At 49.9% G+C, this 21,823-nt stretch overlaps 1 protein-coding gene across 4 annotated transcripts; it reads right to left on the reverse strand.

Annotated features, from left to right (window-relative positions):
* Positions 1-342: 342 nt before the first annotated feature.
* On the reverse strand, positions 343-7,573 carry LOC144169088 (zinc finger MYM-type protein 1-like). 4 transcript variants are annotated; one of them, XM_077698096.1, is made up of 5 exons: positions 6,337-7,573; positions 3,789-3,880; positions 3,621-3,683; positions 3,427-3,537; positions 343-3,267 (listed from the first exon to the last, which is right to left on the reverse strand). In XM_077698096.1, exons 2-5 carry the CDS (start codon positions 3,868-3,870, stop codon positions 1,004-1,006), a joined length of 2,520 nt encoding a protein of 839 aa, XP_077554222.1. In that variant the 5' UTR covers positions 3,871-3,880; positions 6,337-7,573; the 3' UTR covers positions 343-1,003. The 4 variants fall into 4 exon arrangements, with proteins under 4 accessions (XP_077554222.1, XP_077554220.1, XP_077554221.1 ...); XM_077698094.1 differs by having other exon boundaries at positions 3,621-3,880; XM_077698095.1 differs by lacking the exon at positions 6,337-7,573 and having other exon boundaries at positions 3,789-4,399.
* Positions 7,574-21,823: the final 14,250 nt, after the last annotated feature.

Consider the following 21,823-nt stretch of genomic DNA (forward strand, 5'->3'; position numbering starts at 1 on the left):
AGCTCAATCTCTGACGCGCAGCAGACAACCACGCCGCAGTGACGCCGGAACTATATTTTCAGTGGGGGGGCTGAAGCAATTTTTTTATTTTTTTATGTACTTCGAAATTTTTACGCGATTAAAATCAGAGTTTCGCTAGAAAGAAAAAAAATCGACTTCTTTTCTATTAACCACGTGCAAAAATCTTTTTTTACCCACTGGTTATTCTTAACTTTAAATTGTGCTTATTATACGTTCATTGAATAAAAAATAAACGGGATGGGGAAGGGGGAAGAAAGAGAATGTGTTGCGAGTGGCCATCTTAGTCAAGATAGGCCGCGTACTATTAAGCAGAAAATAGAGTGAATTTTCAGTGACCACATATTTATTCGCATTTGACATATTATTTAAGCAACAGAATGTTTGGTACGTTTATACAATGGCGCAGAAAACAAGCGTAATACAAATACAAAAATTGCAATACCACAGTACAAACAGCCACGCTATAATACATACATACAATTGGAAATATTGCACACAAGCATCACACTTATCAGTCAGTGGTGTTATTGCTATAGGGGCTTAGGTGGAACCAAAGGTTGCTGCTATCTCCAAAGTTCTTTGATGCCATCCTGTAAAGTTAGGTCTGTTTCTATTTGTATATTGACGCATATAAAAACATGACATAAAAATAATGGAAATGCAACAATACGAACAAGCACGCTATAATACATGTATGTATAGTCACGGACAAATGAAACGCGACCAGGATAATATAAACCAGAACACATAAATAGCGCGATTTCTCTCCATGCAAGTCACATTGATGTGTGGCCTAATAACAATAACAAAGATGGAAAATGTGGCTTTCAAAATATACCAACAGTGCGCCATTTTTGGACCTCCAAGAACAGCATTTTTCAATTTTGCGTGTTCTTGTTCATAATTTTGTGTTCGCACTTCATGTGACCATGACTGTACATGAATGTCAAAAATGCACAAAAGCAGCAGGCATTTCGGACAGCTAGACGGGACCAAAGGTTGCTACTCGCTCCGCTGTTCTGCTCACAAATTCTTTGATGATGTCCTCTAACCTGAGGGCCGCCGTTCTTTCCTTATGAATGTTCAAAATCAGAAGATGCGACAACCTCTTCTGGGTCATTCGGTTGCGCAAATAAGTTTTTACTCGGCGCAGAGCACTAAAAGAGCGCTCCCCAGAAGCGACCGATGCAGGTATGGACAGCAAAAGCTGAACATACCGCACGACCTGGTCCATTAGCTCGCGAATGTTTTCCGGTTTGCTTTGCAGCATCTTCAAAATGCCCAGGGATGTGGTGGAATCGGCATCGTGTAGAAGAGTTGGTAGAAGCAGAAACTGCGCCGAGAGTCTGCACAGGTCAAAATCTACTGCATGCACTCCCAAAGACGCCTTTAGCCCATCAGCTGTGAACTGAGTTCCCTTTGCAGCGCTGGCTAAAATGCCTTCCAGTTTTACGAGCTGTAACATGCCCGGCTGCTCAAAACGCCGTTGCGTTTCATTCATAATCCGATCGGCAGCAGCGAAATACTCCTTGCGCAGTGCTGCTTTAACGTCGAGTGTAACTGGCTGAACAGGCCTGTCAGTCGCCTCGTACCGCCTAGGCGGTTTTGCCGGCCTGGACACTCGAGGCTCTTTCAGGCATAGGCGTGCTGCAGTTGTGCTCGTGTGCTGCCACAGCTCCTCAAACGCGGCATCAGAGCGCAGCTGAGAGATCGCCTCGCGGAGAGCCTCTGCAGCCTCTTTTGCACCCGCCGCTCGACATGTTGAGCTCTGGAAAGCCCTTGCCAATTCTTCACAAGGGCCGAAAAAAGCTATGGAAATGTTGATCCCTAACAACGTTTCAAATTTCTGCAAAAGGGTGTAGTAACCCCTGAAAATGGCCTTGCTGCCATCTGTCACTGAACCTGGTGTCTCCAAAAGCTCCTTGAGCGTCTCCTGTACCCTAGCGTAGTTGTCAAGAAACCTTTGCATGGACTTAACTCTAACGGTCCATCGCGTAGGGCAAAGCGGCAGTAAATTGTTTGGCCTGGAACCGTTCTCCAAATCTACTTCGCCCCCTGTAGAAACTACTATGTTGGCGTAAGCACTTTTGCGCTTTTTGGAGTCGAGGATTACGTTGGAAATATCTTTAACAGTGCTAAGAGCGTCTCCAATTATGTCGCAGCTCCTGCTAGCCTCCTGCAGTACAAGATCTAAACAGTGATTACTGCAGTGGACATACAAAGAACGCGGTTCGCAATCGCTAATTCTTTTTTGTACACCCGAAAAACGACCGGACATATTTGCCGCCCCATCAAAGCAGTGGCCACGGACGCAGTGAAAGTCTAGGCCCAGGCGCAAAAGCATGTCCTTGATGGCAGAGTATAGAGTTTCAGCTCTGCTGTCGGGCGCGTTGTACATGCCAATATACTCTTCCCGAAGCTCAAGGGTCTTGCTCTGCACCCACCGCACGCAAAAGGTGAACTGCTCGTCACCATTCACATCCGTTGTTCCATCAGCGATGATACCGTAGAACGGGCTGGATTTCACATCCTCCACAATCTCTCGCTGTACGGTATGTGCCATAATTTCTATAAGCTCATTCTGCACGTCCCCGCTCACCCATTTGTCCCTCTTAGCCATCCACGTCTTAAGGACCGGGACATCCTCTGATCTCTCATGAAGCAAATCGAGAAAATTTCCATCCAGTTTACCTTGTCCTCTAAGAGCTTGCCCTGTGCGGCAGAGATAGCGCACAGAGCTAACTATGACGCGAAGTACTGCCCTGGCATCCTCCTGATGTTTGTTGCATTGCTGCGAAAGGAGACTCAAAACAGGAATGCCTCTCTGGTATGACAAGTTTAGGCTCACGGAGTCAACGTGAAATTGGCTCTTTTCGTGCGATTTGAACCTTTCGATAGCCTTTTTCCAGTTGTTAAAACCAGTCTTAACAAAAGCTCGCTCCACATTTCTAGTGTTGTCCCCTTTTTTCTTGAAATGTCGACGGCACTCTTGACAAAAGACTAAGTCGCTCTTGCTTTGGTAGGACAGCCAAGAAAATCGCTCAAACCAGCCACGTTGACATGATCTACCTCCTTGGTTTTTTGGGAACCTGTAGTTTTTTGCCGGAAGTGACGGATGGTCGTTCAGCGCTGACTCGTCCTCGCTTGAACTCTCTCTCGAATTCTTGAAGGCGAGCGATTGCAGATTGCTCATTTCGTCCGAGCTGGTTGCTTCTTCCGTCCGGCTAGCAGGCCGCGATGTTTGGGCTTGTACAAATGAAATAAAAGGCATTCATTGCTTCTTCTGTTCCTATTCGGTTTTTAAATCAAGTTTCCACTATTTTCCCTAGCCTATGTCTAACAAAAAAGTATTATTGGCATAACCGATAGGCATGACCTTAATTTGGATATACTGAAACTACTTACCCGCTGAGCAATCAGTCGACAGTGGTGACAGGTCCGGAGGACGGGCGCTGTCGTCAGGTAATGGTTGTGCAACAACGGCGTTCGTGTTGTCGGTACGGGATGGACCAATTTCTGCAAAATTCGCACCGTCCTTAACTGTCTCAAAATGCCACTTTTAAAATGCAAAAATGTATCAATGAAATATCAATTATTACCATCATGGCCTGTGCCTTGCTCTGCGCGATGACACTGTAGGCCGGGTCTTTCAGAAGAAATATCTGGTAGCGACAGAGAAAAGCGTAGAAGCAAAGAGAATTGTTGAACGGAGGCATTCACACAAACAGAACTCGTGATTATATACAAAAATCTGTGCATTATTATACCTTGACAATCTCTGCTTCCAAGGCATGCACGCTTTGGAGCTGGTAGAAAGAAACCACTGATCTTTCTTTGGGAGCCGGGCATTGCGTGAGGGCTGGGATCAAATAAAAGAGCCGTTAGTTGACGCTGCCCACACCTAACACACGTCGGCATGATCAATGCCCCAGTTCGTTTGGTTTTGTTGCACTAACAGTGCAACATGGATCGAGCTGAACAAAACTCAGCGTTGATAGACCTCTGTCCTGTTTCTTTTTCTGTTTTGAACAGTTTGTGACCAGTACGAAAGAAAATATAGAGGCCAAATATTTTATTGTATAGAAAAGCGGTGATCCGTAATCCGAGGGCTATATCAATTTGAATAATGGGAACTTAAATTGCATTTGTATTAGGAAATGTCGAGCAGCATGTGGCTGTTATAATATGAGAGCTAGGAAGTATTTTTAATTCGGTAATTCGGGTTCGGGATATTTTATGGCCTATTTAAAAAAATCTGAAAGACAGCCCAAAGGCCCCGAGACCCCCCAAGTGGTGGCTGTCATAGACGTCGACATAGAAACGTTATTTAATGTTTGCAAATAGAAACATTCGTAGCTTGACATTGCTCCCCTCCCCCCGCCCGATTTCGAGGTCAGCAGCTACATAGTTGTAATACCACATGAGAAAACGTATTAAAAACATTAACATAAAAACACATATGTGAGAAAATCACGGGATGCTTCGGTGACAAACCAAACTGTTAAAGTTCTCCCACTCGGAGAAAAGAAAATGGCGTACAACAGTGAAATCATAAATAATTCAAGCAAAGCTATTCACATCAGAGAAAAACCAAAATTTGCATGCTACAAACACCTATACAACACTTGCATGGGAGATGTACAACTCGCAAACAATGGAAACGGAAAAAAATAAGAAAGGTGGTAAAGTTAAAAACAAACGCTACATTAGCGACAATGGCGCTCAAACACTACGCTATACATACAAATCAAGCCCATCTTTGAATGTAAGTCGATTTCCACTGCTCATCCAAAGTTTCTGGACAATGTTTTGCATCAAGTGGTCGTCATAATTTGTTCTAGTGGGACGGAGAGTCTAATAATCAGGTTGTCTCGTGTTGTAGGAATGCTCTTTAACGGTTAGGTTGGACATAGTACAAATAGAAAACGTTTCCCTTATTCTTTCAGCAACCCACGCCTTCCATAAACGGTAATTATAGTAATTGTTCGTGTTGACTAAACCAAACTATTTGAACAAAGATCTAGTTGGCTTGTCTGCTGCAACGTTGGGTATAAATCGAACAGCTTTATTTTGCACCTAGATATTGTAGGAATATTTGTAACCGTTGTTGGGCCCCAAACAAGAAAACAACAGTTTAAGTACGACAGGAACAGCCAATAATAAATGAGTAGCTTTGTATTCGTCCGCAATAGGTCACTATTTTTGTAAAGCAATCTCGTTACTCTCGACAGTTTGTTGACAACTTGGTCAGTGCAATTCACAAAGCATGTGTTCCCAAACTACTCCTAAGATTTTTAAAGCTGGCTACAATCTCTACAGGACACGCATTTAAAACTAAATATTGGTTTTTATTGACATATTCACCTTTTGCACCAAAAATAACTGCCTTAGATTTTTCAGTGTTATTCTTGAACCCACTGCAACAAGCCCATACGGCTAATTTTTCAACGACCTCATTACCTCGTTGGAGTAATCTCTCGCTAGCCTCTTCTGCGATAAACAAACTCGTGTCGTCGGCGTAAATTACGAACTTCACTGACGGGTCTATCTGCACAATGTCATTAATATAAATATGAAATAAGAGCAGTCCTAGAATACTGCCCTGGGGAACACCAGAACATGTTTCCTGAATATCCGACTTGCAATTGTATTATTGTCACAAACTGGGAACGATGACTAAATTATAATGTAATAAGGCTGAAAGCCATACCTCGAATAGCATAGAATTCCAGTTCATGTGCAAGAAGATTACGATCAAGATTTACGATCAAAAGGAAACAGTCTTCTTTTTCTACATCAAGCGTAAATATCAAATCGTCAAAAGAAATAAAAACAAACATCAAGTAAAATTCATGACCTAGCTAAATAACGTTCGACTTTCTTACCGGGTACCAGCAATGCTCTTTAATGAGAACTTTATATCATAACTTCTTTTCGTTCTCCGTTCACGTCCATCAAGGTATTAGCGCGGATGCATCTTGCTTCTAAAAGCCTACAGTATCTCACCGATCTTTATGTAGTAAACTCGGTCTAAAAGTACTGCCAAAGCCGTTACATGCTGATTGGAGGAAGTAGAACATAAGATCAGAACAGGCTGTCGCGTCTCAAGAATTAAGTGCAACATGTGGATAAATTCATAAGAACGTCCTTTCCAACGCCTAAATGGAAAATGACGACTATTTTGCTCACAAACTGCGCCAACGGGCCTAGTGAATTTGTAGCGTAGCGTGTATAAGTGACTGATTGTCTATGTCCAAAAAAGGAAGACTAAACAGGCCTACCGAACTGATAATAATTGTAAAGGACGGTACATACCGTAGCGAGCGCAGTCTGCCGGTCCGGTAGTAGGGCCGGTCGCCGTCGTGCCTCCTGTGCGAAGGACTAGTGCAGCTTCGCACAAGCTGAACTTGCTTATTTAAACACCTTGTGACCCGCCGCAGGGCCTTTTAATCTGCCCATCGTTTCGTGGTTTCCAACGTCAGAAAGTCTCCGCAAACAATGCTGTCCCATCGGAAAAGTGACAGGTCCCCTCTCTGCTGCACCACCCTCAAAAGAGGGACACGCCTTGGGCGCACTGCAAGACTGCATACCCACAACAAACTTACGCTCAATGCCCTTGCCGGTTAGAAAAAAACGCAGGAAATAGGTGAGGAAGGGGGGGACACACTGCAGCACCTTACAGGATGTTCAACGCCGCCGCGGCATCGTTCGCGCTATTTTCGCGCTATTCTTTAAAGCTAAAGGACCTGGCCCACGTGCGAGCCCTTCCGCCGCCACAATACGCATGCCGCTGGATGCGTTGAGCTAAAGTGCCGCCATACGCGTTTTACATAGAAACACTCCGTTCCTCCCCATTTCAGAGAGCTAACACGCCGTGCACGAACGTGAGGACTGCACACCTATAATGTACACAGAACGCTCCTGCGGTTTCGACAAAGACGTGGAATAGAGGGGAGAAACGGGTGGCACAGAACAACTGTTGTTGGCGCTTCTGCACGGCGGCGCGGCATCGTTTGGCGGCTTATCTTGCCGCCAAACCACCACACATGCCGGTGGGTGCGTTAACCTAAGGTCTTCCACGTGGCTTTTACGATGACGCGCCGAATTCTCCGTACTTTCGAGAGCTATGGTCATCCATCGCAAGAATGGTCGTCTGTCTGCCGCCTCGGCTTCTGGTGCATGGTAACATTGTCCGCTCCGTCGCCCCTTCCGGTGCAACACAAATACGAAATCCTGCTCGCCGGTTTCTCTTCAGTTTCACCCATCAAAAGCTGGTGTACCTCGCTTGCCGCCGTCACTTACTGACAAGCATTACTGATAAGACAGAAAAAGCTCGGCGTCGCCTTTCAGCCTCGGTAGCACTCCTCAAGGATCAATAGCAGTCGTTTCTAGTTTGTCTCCTCCACTCACTCTCAAGCCTTGCTTCCCCCGCCACGGCGTGACGAGTCAATCCCCTTTTCCGACCAGACTGACTTGGAGCTGCGCGCCCCTCTGCCGCTTTCTCGCGCGGGGAGAATGACCCCACCAGGCAATTATCGTCTCTTTGCTGCCGCCTCCTGTGCCTGCGCTACCGTAACCTCGCCACTGGCAGTTAAAGTAAGACACCATTAGCTATTGTACTTCATGTTTTCCCTCGACACGCCGTTGGGGAACGGGAGGGCGCTTGTTCGTGGAAAAATACGGAGAAAGAGCGTGGATGGATTTGAATACCGGATTAAAACAGAAAAGCCGCCAGAAGAAGGGGTCAGTTCGCATAGTTATAACCCGACCCGAAGGTTCAATGCACTCGTCTCTTTGCTGCCGCCGCCCCGCCTCCCTACAAGCAGGTAATGTAAAGCACCATTAGCAGTGGCGCAGCGCACCTACGGGGGGGGGGTTCTTATCCACAAGAAGAGAGATCAGCCTCCTCTCGGTGGTGTGTTGGTTGTTTACCAAGGTAATAGTTAACCGCATAAGCGACAGCCTAGATTTCCAACAACCGAGGGAACAAGCCGGCTTTAGAAAAGGACGACAGATCACATCCATGTCATCAATGAAGCAATTGAAAAATCAGCGGAGTATAATAAACCCCTTCACATGGCATTCATAGACTATGAAAAAGCGTTCGATTCGCTAGACACCGCAGCAGTGCTGGAAGCATTAAAAGACCAGGGAATCGAGGAGACTTACATAAGACTCCTAGACGACATATATAAGGGATGTACGGGCAGGAAAATCCTCCACACGAAAAGCGAAAAGTTTACGATCAGAAAGGGAGCACCAAAATTGTTCACAGCATGTCTGGAAAATATATTTAGGAAGCTTAACTGGGAAGAGGTGGGATTACGGGCAAACGGAGAATTCTTGAGCCATTTGAGGTTTGCGGACGACATAGTCTTGTTCAGTGAGACTGCAGAACACCTGTAAAAAATGCTTCAAGACCTAGTCAGAAAGCTGGGCCATCGGATTAAAGATAAACATGAATACGTCTAAAGTAATGCTAAATAAACATGCTGGAAGCACTCTCTTCCGCCTAGGTACCGAAATACTAGAAGAAGTAGAAGATTATATCCATCTTGGACAGGTTGTCAGTGCTGACCCTAACCACGAGAAAGAAATCTGGCCCAGATAGGAATGGGACGGGGTGCATTCGGCAAGCACCCCCAAATATTCAAAATTAAGCTACCTCTATCACTAAAAAGAATAGTATACAACCAATGCGTACTACCGGTGTTGACATATGGGGCGGAAACTTGGCGCCTTACTAAACAATTGGAAAGAAAACTTAGGTCGGCTCAACGAGCCATGGAACGAATAATGATAGGAGTAACACTTAGGGACAGGAAACGAAGCCTCCTGGATCAGGGAACACGCTCGAGTAGAAGATATCATAATTCAAAATAAGAAGAAATGGACTTGGGCAGGCCATGTAATGAGACGAAATGACAACCGGTGGACCACCAGGGTAACTGAGTGGCTACCGAGAGACGGGACCAGAAGGAGGGGAAGGCCGGTAACTCGATGGAGGGACGAAATACGAAAGTTCGGAAGCAAAGAATGGACTCGAACAGCGCAGGACAGGAGCGGATGGAAGTCAATGGGAGAAGCCTTCGTCCTGCAGTGGACTTAAATAGGCCGATGATGATGATGATGATGTTGTTGGTAGTGGTGGTGGTGGCAATTATTCCACGTCGCGATGCTGAGTCAGTACAATACCTATTGTAACCCCGCACAAGAAACGTCTGAGACTGCAGGCCTAGGGAGACGAGAAAACAGCTCCCGCTTTTTTTTACCTCAGCGCAAGTTGCAGCCACGCAGACCAGTGTCAGCGTGTCGGTTCGGTAATCCGTGGCTGCAGCTGTCACGTTTTGCGAGTATTATCAACGCAAAATTGGCTACTCTCACGTCAGTGATGGAGCCAAATTTATAGAAACTTGGAGACCGTAAGTTGCGCAAAAAAATGTCAATGAGGCAGGAAGTAGGGGGGGCCGAGCCCTGACATAAAAATGCTTGGGGGGGCTCTGGCCCCCCTTGCCCCCCCGGTTCCGGCGTCCCTGCCACGCCATCTGTTACGCATGCTGCATGCCCGGGTACGTCGCACGGTTTTGCCGTCCGCGGCCATTACTTGCTAGTGGTGTGCCCCAGTATTCCCCTGCGGATCTCAGCGGTATTCCGCCCGCAGTGATTCTGGACAGACACCGAGTTCCTGCAGTAGTGACCAACGACCCTTTTCGAACCACCGCCCTTCTTCCAAGCGTCGCCGCTCCGTGTCGCCCATAAGGCCCCGACAAAATCCGACCGCCGAAGGAAACTGACGGCTGCAGTTCCCGAGGAAGAACTGCACCTACGTCGAAATTTCGAAGTCCTCCTCTTTCACCCGCTACCGTTAAATGTGTCTGTAGGCGGTGTCACCGCACTGACGCTTATTGATACGGGGGCCGCTGTGTCAGTATTAAGTGAACGCATCTGCCACTCATTGCGTAATGTCACAATGCCTCTCGGTGAACCAACTCTTCGGGCTGCAAGTGGGCAAGGCGTTAAACCGCTAGTCATATGCACCGCTCGTGTCCACGTCCAAGGCACCAATTACGTCATCGAGTAGCTTGTCCTGCCGTCATGTTCTCTCGATATCATTCTGGGGTGCGACTTTCTATCCCGTCATTACGCCATAACCGACTGTGCTCCTCCGCAAGTTGAACTACTACAGCTGTGCGAGCCACCCCAGAACAAACTGTCGATTGTAGAAATAACAGAGGGGACTTATTACTAAAGTTCACAGAACGGATTAATCTACGCATCATGAATACCTTCTTCTGCAAATGGGAGAGCCAGAAGTGGACGTGGAGGAGCCCGAATGGGGAGCATAAAAATGGAATAGACTTCATACTATGCGATAACCCTGGCGTCGTGAGGATGTGGCGGTGCCCGGAAGGGTTAGGCGTAGTGGCCACCGTATTGTAATATCTCGAATTGGTATAGATTTGATCAGAGACCGCAACAAGCTAGTACGAGAGAAGCAGATCAATGACCTAACACTAAGATACAAAGTTCAAGAATTCAGGATCGCGCTGAAGAACCGATATTCAGCTCTAATCGAGGAAGCAGAGTTTACTATACAGGAAACCAGCGACAATCTTCCACGCATTATCACGGACTGTGCAGGAGATCTAGGAGGTACGATCCCGAAACAGGGTACTTGTAAACTTTCTCAGGAGACGAAAGATCCAATTAGAAAACGGCAAAGCATGACAATATCCACCGCAGCTGACAGAATAAAACTAGAGCGACTTCCGAAGGTCATGAATTAGCTCAAGGCAGCTGACATACGAAGATATAATATGGAGATGATTGAACATGCTGTAAAGAACGGAGGCAGCCTGTAAGCAGCTAAGAAGCGTCTAGGCGTCGGGAAAAGTCAGATGTATGCACTTAAAGAAAAACAAGGTAATGTTATCACAAATAGGGATAAAGTAGTTATAGTAGCCGAGGAGTTCTATCGAGATCTCTACAGTAGCCGCGACTTCCAGGTTAATAACTTAGGAGGAAGTAGTTCAGAGGAGATAGACACCCCTCCGGTAACGACAGAAGAAGTAAAGCTGGCTTTGAAAGAAATGCAAGTGGGCTAAGCACCTGGTGAGGACCAGATAACAGCAGACCTCTTAGAGGATGGCAGGCATATCGTACTAGAAAAGCTGGCAAACCTGTGTACGCAATTTCTAATGACCGCGAGTGTACCGGAATCTTGGAACAATGCGAACATCATCCTAATTGATAAGAAAGGTAACATGAAGGACTTGAAAAATTACAGGCTAATCAGATTATTGTCAGTTGTCTACAAGGTACTTATCAAGGTAATCGGTAACCGAATTTCTGCCACCACAGTTCTAAGTCAACGTAACGAACAATCAGTGTTTTGTAAAGGCTATTCAACAATGGACAATATTCACACGATCAATTACGTGATACCAAAATCCGCGGAGTATACTCAACCCTTATATATAGCTTTTGACTATGAGAAAGCGCTTTGACTAAGTCGAAACCGCAGCAGTTGTTCAGGCACTGCGGAATCCGGGTGTAGACGAGCCTTACGGAAGAATACTAGAGGATATCTACAATGGTTGCACAGCTACCATCGTCCTCTGTGAGAGCAGTAAAATACCTATAAGGAAGTGCTTCAGACAAGGAGACACAATCTTTCCAATGTTGTTCACAGCATGTTTACAAGAGGTATTCCGAACATCGTATTGGGAACAGGTGGGCGTAAGGGTTAATAGAGAAGACCTCAGTAACCTCAGATTTGCTGATGACGCTGCCTTGCTAAGTTACTCCGGGGAGGAATTGCAAAGCATGATTACCGCACTGGACGAGCAGGGTAGAATCATTGGCCTGAAAAATAATCTGCCCAAAACTAAAGTAATGCTTAATAGCCTCGGGAGAGCACAGCAGTTGGAGATAGGCGGCCAGGGAAAGGAAATGGTAAGCGAACATATCGACTTAGTCTAACTGGTAACCCTGGATCCCAACCATCAGGCAGAGGTAATTACAAGGGTAAGAATGGGGTGGAGTGCATTAGGCAGGTATCTTCAGATAATGAATGGCAGCCTAGTCCCTGATTAAGATAGTGTATCACAGCTGCATCTTACCGGTAGTCACCCATGGGGCAGCAACTTGGAGGCTCACTAAAAAGGGTTCAACTTAAATTAAGGACGACTCAGCAAGCAATGGAACGGAAGATGATAGGGCAACATTAAGGCACAAGAAGAGAGCGGTATGGGGCAGGCAACAAACGCGTGTTAAGGACACATGAGTAGAAATCAAGACTAAAAAATTCGTGTGGAAGGGCATGCAATGCGAAGGCAGGATAACCGTTGGTCATTAAGGCTAACAGGGTGGATCCCAAGACAAGGCAAGCGTGCAAAGGGCAGCAGAAAGTTAGATGGGTCAAATGAAATCAAGAAGTTTGCGGGGATAAATTGGTTACAGTTGGCACAGGACCGAGATAATTGGAGAATAATGGGAGAAGCCTTTCCCCTGCAGTGGTGCGTGCGTGCGTGCGCGCGTGGTGCGTGTGTGTGTGCGTGTGCGTGTGTATGTGCAGGTGTTCGTTGGCGTGTGCGTGCGTGCCTGCGTGTGTGTGTGCGCGCGTGTGCGCGCGTGCGTGTGTGGGGGGGTGTCATCGAACGAATTCGTCGAACCAATTCATCGAACCAGTTTGATGAATGAATTGGTTCGATTAGTACCTGCGGCATTCAACCTCACAGCATTTCTAGATCCTGCGCATAGGCGCTTGGCTGGCTTTCCTTTCCAAAGTTTAGAAAGAACGTGACTAAACTACGAGTGGTGGACGTCTCATCTATGGCGCATTTACCGGCCTGAAATTCTCACGTGCCCGTCATGATGATGGCAAATGAAGCGTCACGGATAATGTTGGAAGAGAAAGATTACACTAAACCGGTGAAGCCGTCTCCTACAAGCCGTGAGCTACATCCTTAATAAAACACTATTTTGTGAACAATGTTGGGCCTTTTCCGTAATCTTCAAAACCCAATATTTGCGTTGTCTGCACATCTCCACCTATGCGCTTTTACTTACCTTGTTCTGTTTACGCACGCGAAAATATTATAAATTCTTCAGGAGTTTCTCTGTAGAAAATCTTGGAGGCATGCGGAAACTGAAGCATGCGAGTCAAGATACGTTACAATACACTGATATCTTTGACGCTGTATAGTGACTTTTGCTTTAAGAGTACAATGTGTGTGTTAATTGTGGTAGGGTACTTATTTTTACAATGGGATAAATGGTAAACAGCGACTTCTACATGTTTTAGGAAGAATGCCGAAATAAAACTTGCAAGATGCTTCTGTAAATATACTGGAGGGCATACAGTTCTACAAATTAAGGACTTAAATGTTGAACCGTAGTCATGATATTGGAATATAAAAGGCGCTAGAATAACAAATGAGGGTCTTGAAATGTTTTTTCGAGCCTACCACCCCTGTGTTCGCGCTACAACTACACACGAAGGTTGCATTTTCCCGGCTACTTTGTTTAAAGCCAAAATCAGTGGAAGCCCACACCTGCTCATAAACGAAAGTACAAAAAAATCAGTGCCCTTTCACTCCCTGCAAAAGGATAACCAGCCAAGCTGAAAGCAGTCCAACGAGTGCATGAAACCAAGCACGTTTGCTTGTAATTTGTGATTAAGCATATTTCCTACCATTAAGTAAGCCTAAACTTGGAGGGACTCAATCTTCATTATAGCGACGAAACTACGGGCTGTCGGTTTCCCTCGCGGTCTGTAGGCCTCTTACGTTCTGTGCAACGCACCAACCAAAACTGCTCGACCGCGAGGGACATCAGCCAGGTAGCATTACATCGTGAGATGTCCACGTTTAAATCTCCCTCCAGTAGAACTGGCATGTCACTGGTGAGCACATGAAGCCTAGCTCCGCGCGAACCGCCTTCCTGCACCCTCTCCCCAAATCCATGCCAACATAAGGAGGCAACAGGTGATGAGCGCGTGCTCAGATGTCAAAGACACTGGCGAGAGAGAGAGAGAAATAACATTTATTTACACATCCGGCGTGTGGGAAGTCCCCGGCCTCGCAGGGCGCGGATGTTCCCTGTCTAAAGACTACGGCTATTAAAGTCCAATAGTCCTAGGGCCTAGACCTCGAGGATGTTGTACTTCAGTGAGGCGACAGATACTCGAGTTCCTCCGCACCCGTTGGCCGGGGCGTCGGTTCCCTTTCGCCGTTGCTTCGCCAAAGCCTCCTCGAGCCGCTGGATAGCCCTTCTTTGCGTCTTCGGGTCTTCGGAGCGTATCCACGCACCCACCTCTTCGGGATACGTGGCGTCCTGGCACTGCCCGTTCCCGTTGTTCATGGCACTGTTACACCCACCCCACATGATCTGGCGGAGAGTAGCTAGTTCACGTTGGCACACACTGCACTTGGCGTCCACGAACATTTCGGGGCACACGTGCCGGGCCAGAGCCGGCGTCAGCACGCACTCAGTCTGCAACTGTCGGAGCTTCACTGCCTCCGCGCGCGAGAGTTCTCGGTGCGGGGGTGGGAAGGCTCTCCTGACTTCTCTGTAAGCCGTCAGGATCTCACCGTAGTCGGTGAGGGGTTCGAAGGCTTCTTCTCGGTCTACTCCGCTGGTTTCGGAGGGGCGGACGGCCGCGGTCCGGCACGTGATGAGACCACGGGCCGCGGCGTCCGCCTCTTCGTTGCGGTTCACGATGTCGGGTGCTAGCTGCCGGCCCGCATGGGCCGGAAACCATTTGAGGACGATGTTCGGTCCCGCAGCGACGCCGCGAGCGACCCGCGAGGCCTCGATGGACCTCACTAGTTGTTCCGCGCCCCGCCAGACCGTTCCTCGGGCGAAATTCTTGATCGCCGATTTCGAGTCACTTAGCACCGTGCGCGTACCCGGCAGACCCATGGCCAGAGCGATCGCCACCTCCTCTGCCTGGCCAGCCGTTCGGGCGCGCACTGTGCTTGCTGTTAGCAGTTCTCCGGTAGTAGCTCGAACCACCACCGCTGCGAAGGCGTTGCGTCTCCCCGGATACCTCGCGGCGTCCACGTAGACAGCACCTTCGTCTCGTTGGTGTTAACGGGCCAGCGCCACAGCTCTCGCCGCTCGCCTGCCCTCGTCTCTCTCTGGATCTGTGTTTTTGGGCAGTGGGTATACGATGATATTCCTCGCTGCCTCGTCACTCAGGGGTACTTGCTCCTCCAGCTCGCCGTCCGGTCCTGCACCCGTACGTTCGCCAGGAGGTAGGAGTCCCACCCGATCTAGTAGTCTTCTGCCCGCTGCCGTGCTACCTAGGCGGCTCAGCTGCGATGCTCTCTGGGCCTCGCTGATCTCCGAGAGCGTGTTGTGTGCTCCCAGAGACAGCAAGGCCGTGGTCTTCGTGCCCGGCAGGAGCTCCAGGGCCCCCGTGTAGGCTTTCCGGATGGCGGCGTCGATCTTGGCTCGCTCCGCACTCGTCCAGCGGTGGAAGGCCCCCGCATATGCTGCATGGCTTACGACGAAAGCCTGCAGCAGGCGCAGGAGCCCCCTCTCGTTCATGCCCCGGTATCGGGACGAGACTCGTTTGACCAGGCGTGCTGCAACGCCCATCTTGGTTGTGATGTTCTTGACAGCCGTGGCGTTGGTCTGGGTGCCATCCACGAACATCCCAAGGACCCGTAGCCCCGGAACATGCGGGATCGGCACACCGTCGCTCGTGCGCACGACGATGTTCTCGATCGCTTCCTGACTCGCCTTCTTCCTGTGTCTTTCAGGTGGCGGCAGGATGAGCAGCTGCGACTTTTGCGGCGAACACCGCAGGCCCGTGCCCGAGAGCGCGGACTCCACGGCATCCACCGCTGCCTGCAGGCCCGCCTCGATGTCTCCGTCGCTCCCACCCGTGGCCCAGATGGTTACGTCGTCGGCGTAGAGGCAGTGTCGGATCCCCGGGCCCAGTGCCTCCAGACGCCTGGCCACCTCGATCATGACGATGTTGAACAGGAACGGGGAGATCACCGAGCCCTGAGGGGTCCCGACACTGCCCAGCTCTCTTTCTTCAAGCTTCGTGCCTCCCACCTCCAACCGGGCCGTGCGGCGGGAGAGGAAGGCTCTGATGTAGTTGTATGATCTTGCGCCCAGCCCCAGGCGGGACACCTGAGCCAGGACCGCCGAGTGCCGAACGTTGTCGAACGCACTCTGCAGGTCCAAGCCCAAGATCGCTCGGTTGTCGTTCTTCGGAATCCCGCCCGGGGGGTCGAGGACTTCTCGTTGGATCAGGAGCATGGCGTCTTGCGTTCCCAGCTTGGCCCTAAAGCCGAGCATTGAGTCCGGGTAGACGTTGTGCGCCTCCAGGTAGCGGTTCCACCGGGTGTTGAGGACATGCTCCAGCACCTTGCCCACGCAAGACGTAAGCGAGATGGGACGCAGGCCCTCTATCCCCGGTGGCTTGTTTGGCTTTGGCAGCAGGATAGTCTTCGCTGTCTTCCAGGCCTTGGGCAGCTTGCCGCCGTGCCAGCAGTCGTTGTAGTAGCGTGTCAGCGATGTGATGGCTGCGTCGCTCAGGTTGCGTAGTGCTTTGTTAGTAACTTTGTCGGGTCCGGCTGCCGACCGACAGTTCAGGTCCTGTGCGGCCTGCCTCACCTCCCATTCCTCTATATCTCGGTCGAGGTAGGGGTTCGGTTGGCCCGCATAGTCGGGGTGGTCTTCGCGACTGGTGAAGGGGAGGTAGCGCTCGTTGAGTCGCTTGTACATCTCCTCCTCACCCAGTTGACGAGCGGTGGTGTGCAGGATTTGGGCCATGCGCGTCCGTTGATATTCGCAACTCTTGGTCTCGTCCATCAGTTGCCTGAGGAGTTTCCAAGTGCCGCCGTGGTGTAGTTGCCCGTCAGCCTGGCTGCAGAGTGCAAACCACTGCTGCGAGCAGAGTTGCCTGCTGCGTCGCTCGATCTCACGGCCGAGTTCTGCAATCTTCTTACGTAGCTTTTTGTTGTGACGCTGTCGTCGCCAACGTCTTTGGAGCGAGCGCCTAGCCTCGAGAAGGTGGGCTAGTCTCAGATCCATTGCTTCGATCTCTTCGGGTGCCTCAATTTCTTCTGTGGCGCCTTCGGTTGCAGCCAGCAGTTTCGCCGACCACTCGTCTATGTTGTCGATGTCGCCGAGTTTTGTATTACGGAACTTGCTCCAGTCGACGAGCTTGTGTTTCGATGTTCTGCCGCGGTTCGGGTCTCCTTTGAGATGAGCCAGCGGCAGTTCGATTTCTATTATGAAGTGATCGCTGCCTAGGTTGACTCCCGTGTTCCTCCACCTTGCAGTGCCGCCGTCAGGCAGCATCGCGAAGGCGAGGTCCGGGTTCGTGTCCCTGGCGGCCGACGTGCCGATCCTTGATGGTTGGGTCGGATTGGTTAGCAGCGTGAATTCGGCTTCGTTCGCGTCTTCGAGGAGATCCCTCCCTTTGGACGTGGTGGTCGTGTAGCCGAGTTCTCTATGTTGGGCGTTGAAGTCACCACACACTATTGCGGCGGCGTCTCCTCTGCTGGCCAAGTCCTTCTGTGCTTGGGTCGTGGCGTTCTTGATCTTATGGAACAGAGTTTTGAACTTCTGTTTGCCATGTCTGGGGTTGCTGTAAATGTTCGCGAGGAAGACGGTAGACGACGTCTTCTTCTTCCTTCCGCCTCGGGCTCCGCGTCCCTTACCGTTGATTACTAGTTCGGTGACGCATAGCTCGATGGCGGTGTCCCTGTTGCCCAGGAACTGTTGGTGTTTCACGTGGGCGATACCTTTCCGAATGAACGTGCACACTCCCTGCCCCGCGCCCTTCCCGCAGGTGCGAGCGGACGGGGGGCAGGCATGCGCCCGGTATCCGGGTAGCGTCGGCGTGTCTTCTGAGTGGGTTTCTTGGATCGCTATCACGTCCGGACGAGCCGTTGGTTCTAACGATCTCAGGTGCGGTTGGAGGACGGCTTTACGACACCGGAACCCGTTGGTGTTCCAGCGCCAGATCTTGAGCTTATTGTTGCTGTCCATTATGTGGGAGAGCCTTCTGTGTGTTGCAGTATTGCTGTACCGATCTGTCAATGAGCGGTTGCAGTTTCTCCGGGCTCAAGGCCCTCTCTAGCGCCTGCTCAATTTGTAGCTGGATCGTTTGCGCTAGTTGTTGTTGAATTACCTGGGTGCATTTCGTGAGAATCCTCTGTTCGAGGACCTGCAAATTCTTGCCCCACTTGTTCACGGTGTTCGAGATCTGGTTGATCTTCCTGTTGAGGCCGACGTATCCGAGAGGTTTCGTCCTGTCTCCGTTGTTCGTAGCCGCCACAGAGATGACGGAGGCGCTATCTTCTTCTTCTTCGTCGCTTTCACTTGCGCTTTCTAGCTCTTCTTCGGGTTGTTCTTCTAATCCTCTTGCCGCTGCCACGATGGAGGCCGTGGTCGGAGTCTTCGTGTTGGCGGTGAATTGAAAGGTCTTGGGAACCGTAGTGTTGATGACGGTATTAGCCAGGATGTTCACTCGGGTACCGTCGTCTTCTTCGTCGGCTTCTGTCGACATCTTGACCTCGTTGGCGTCATTCTTCGTTTCGCCCTCTTGGAGTTTGGTGATAGTTACACGTTGGTGTTTGATGGTTAGCTGTAGCGCCGCCATCTTCGTTTGGAGTTCTAGAATCATCTTCTCCGTTCTCTTCACGCTGGCTTTCAGCTCCCGCGTCTCTTTCTTGCACTGTTCGCTGCAGCCGCCGCCGCTTGGCATCTTGCCAGGTTCCTTCGGCGCTGCAGCTGCCCCGCTCGAGGCCCCATTCGTTGCCTTGACGACGGGCTCTTTCTTTTGCGTCATCGGCGCGCCATTGACGTCAGACTTGTTTGTCAGACTCTCGCTCGCCCGCGGCTGCGGGTGCGCGTGCACCTGCGGCGCCGGTCTTGACTGGCGCGCTTCTATCGGTCTTCCGGAGGTGACGTCTGCCCACGTCATATCCTCCGGCGCTGCTCTGCTCCTATCGCGGCTCGCCATGCCGTTCTGCGCGTGCCGTTCTCCGCTGGCTCCAAGTTCCGGGAATTCGAATCTTATAGAAAGCTCGACCTTCCCGGCGGCTTTCACGGGCGCGGGCGCCATCTTGATGGGCGCCTTCTTTGCGGGTGTTTCGGCGTGTTGTTTCGCCCACTGTCGCTGCTTGATTTGAAGCGGCGTTTTGAATTTGTTCTTGCAGCTACCCGCGCCCGTGACGTGGGAGCCGCCGCAGAACTTGCATCTCGGTTTGCAATATTCGGCATGGTCTTCTCCGGGATTATTTCTCCCGCAAGCAAAGCACACCCTTGCGTTCGGAGTCGGGCACACATCTCTCCTGTGCCCGATCTGGCCACATGTAGTGCAGACCTCTCGGTGTGCCTATACAGTGTGCACTTAGTGACGAAGCCACCGTACTTTACATAGCGCGGGACTTTGTTTCCTTCAAACAGTATTACCACCGATTCAGAGTTTCCGAGCCGGTGAGCGGCCATGATGGTGGGGTTATGCTTGTTCACTAGGAACCGAGTGATCTGCTCCTCGGGCTCCTCTCTTCCTACTCCGCTTATTACACCTCGTGAGGTGTTGTCTGGGGTGGTCTTATACGCAAACGTTTCGTACGTGCGTTCTTCAACTGTGATGTTGCGGATCGATCCGTAACGGAATGATCTCGCTTCACTGGGTGTGCTTAGCACGATGATATTCTGGGCGACGTTCGGCGCAAACGAATCGTCCTCCGCTTCTTCAATCTTAATGTTAGCCGCCGCTATTATAGCTGCACGCAGTACTGACATCTTGGTAGCGCTTACTACGAGCCCTCCGCGAGGCCTGACTACCACGCGGTGTTCGTCTTTCTTGGCAAAAGTGGGCATGCGAGCTGACTTTGCCATGTTGGCGTTCACTTTAGCAACGTATTGCGCTTTCTGTTCGCGCCTACGTTCCTCCTTCAATTTAGCGTTCGAAGCCGAGAGAGTCTTGCTCGGCTTACCTGCGGTTTGGGTGTCCCGCTGCGATGGGTTTCCCGTTTCCTGTCGTTTCTTCTCGCGTCGAGAGACCACTACAGTCCAACCCGCGCACGAGTTCGTTGGATCACAGTCACTGTTCACCGCGGTAACACAGTGTCCGATGCCGGTTGCGGTTGGGAGACCGTCGCCGATCGTCGTCGAGCAGTCCTCGCCGGTGTCGAGTTGTAATCCCGTCGGTTGTTCAGCGGCTTTCGTCTTCGCAGCGGTTAGGCTTAGCTGACCATGCCGTCTCTTGCGAGCCGAATACGCACCTATATCCGCAGCCGAGGTGTCCATGGCTTGGAATTCTTCGTAAATTTGGTCGTTCCCGTCGTTCCGAAGCCCGGCGAGCTCAGGGGAGGCGTCCAAGGCCGCCCCGGGCGCCACGCCGACCGAGCACATGGCCGGAGCGCAGGTAGCCGTCGTTAGGCTTAGCGGGGCCGCGCCCGCTTCGCACATGAAAATCGCTCTAAAACTCCCAAAATTGGGTGAAATGGCCCAAATTTGGTATCAACGTGGTCCACTCACCGAGCTGAACACTTACGTACCAAAAATTAGTCCAGTAGGGGTCGATGGTCCGCCGAAAATTAGCATTTCCTACGGAGCCGATGTGAAGCGTGACCGCTCGCTCCGCGCGCTCGCAGCGCCAGAATGTCGCTCTGAATCCCCTTCTAGCATAAACAGAATTATAGGCTTCCGTGGGTGTTCCAAGCGGGCAAGTTGACTTTCAGCCGAGATAAATTCGTAGCTATAGTACTTGACGGAGGTGGCTGCACCTTCTGCGGCATCGGTTTTCTGCTGTTTTCGCGCCAATTTCCGTGTCGGTGGGCGGCGCGCATTTAATTCCCGCTATTGCTTCTCCTAGCGAACGACACGAGCCCGTTCCAGGGCCCTATTCTCGACTTTATATATTCACGATGAAGTCACCATGTTTTTTTGCGTCAGCAAAACGTAAGCAATCAGTGACGTGATGCAGGTATAGCTATGACGACAGGAAGTGTAATTTGACGCTCAGCTCGTAAAGGTCGCAACCAAGCTATCAAAGTTTGCGCATAAGAGATATAAAATCACTTGGAATGTATTATACACACCGGACAGCCAGTGAGACAGGCAAAAGAAACATATTTACATATTTTAAAATTGACGTCAACGCCAGAAAGCGATCAAGAAACATTGATCCAAAAGCGAGCGAACTGTGGGTGTTAAGGCAAAGAACATCGCACCATCTTTTTTGCCGTATCAATTTATTTCTTCCAATCGCTTTTAGTAACATATTTGAGCAATCTGCTTCAATGCAAGCTTTGTTGCGTTATCACCTTCCCGACCGTCACCACCACCACGCTATTGTCTGCTGCTATGTTACACGTTTATGGCATGATCACACAAAAAGACTGCTGTGACCATCGGTTGTATGACGCGGTAAGGACAGCAAAAGCAGCAAAATGGCAAAACGGCAGAGCACACTGATGTCGCCGATTTCCTCATTCGTCAAGCTCTAACTCAACTAGCGCAGTAATGAATAAAACAGTCACATTTCTTAGCTGTTTTTCTGATGATGGTTGGATGTTTATGGCGTTAGCTGTTTTTCTCTTGAATTCCTTTTGTGACCCATCAGCTTACCAGGAGTAGTGTGGCCAAATGCCATGTGTTGGGTTCTTTGTAATGGAGAGGGTTGTACTGCCTTCTTATGTTGCTGTTACTCCAAACAAATAATTCATATTTTATTGCCAAACATAAAAACAAGATACCACACATAATTTTTGCGCTCCGTTATCATTGAGTTGAAAACCTTCGAAACAGTTATTTCTTT

The sequence above is a fragment of the Haemaphysalis longicornis genome, unplaced genomic scaffold (assembly GCF_048455015.1).
Source record: "Haemaphysalis longicornis isolate Haplotype H1 unplaced genomic scaffold, Haemaphysalis longicornis Haplotype H1 scaffold_2, whole genome shotgun sequence".
NCBI classification, from domain to species: domain Eukaryota; kingdom Metazoa; phylum Arthropoda; class Arachnida; order Ixodida; family Ixodidae; genus Haemaphysalis; species Haemaphysalis longicornis.

Coding starts and splice junctions, on each gene's coding strand:
- LOC144169088 (XM_077698093.1), bottom strand. CDS start 3,939: ATGCCGACGTGTGTTAGGTGTGGGCAGCGTCAACTAACGGCTCTTTTA. Junction 3,538..3,620: donor GCAAGGCACAGGCCATGATG/GTAATAATTGAT, acceptor CGAATTTTGCAG/AAATTGGTCCATCCCGTACC. Junction 3,268..3,426: donor GTCGACTGATTGCTCAGCGG/GTAAGTAGTTTC, acceptor CATTTGTACAAG/CCCAAACATCGCGGCCTGCT.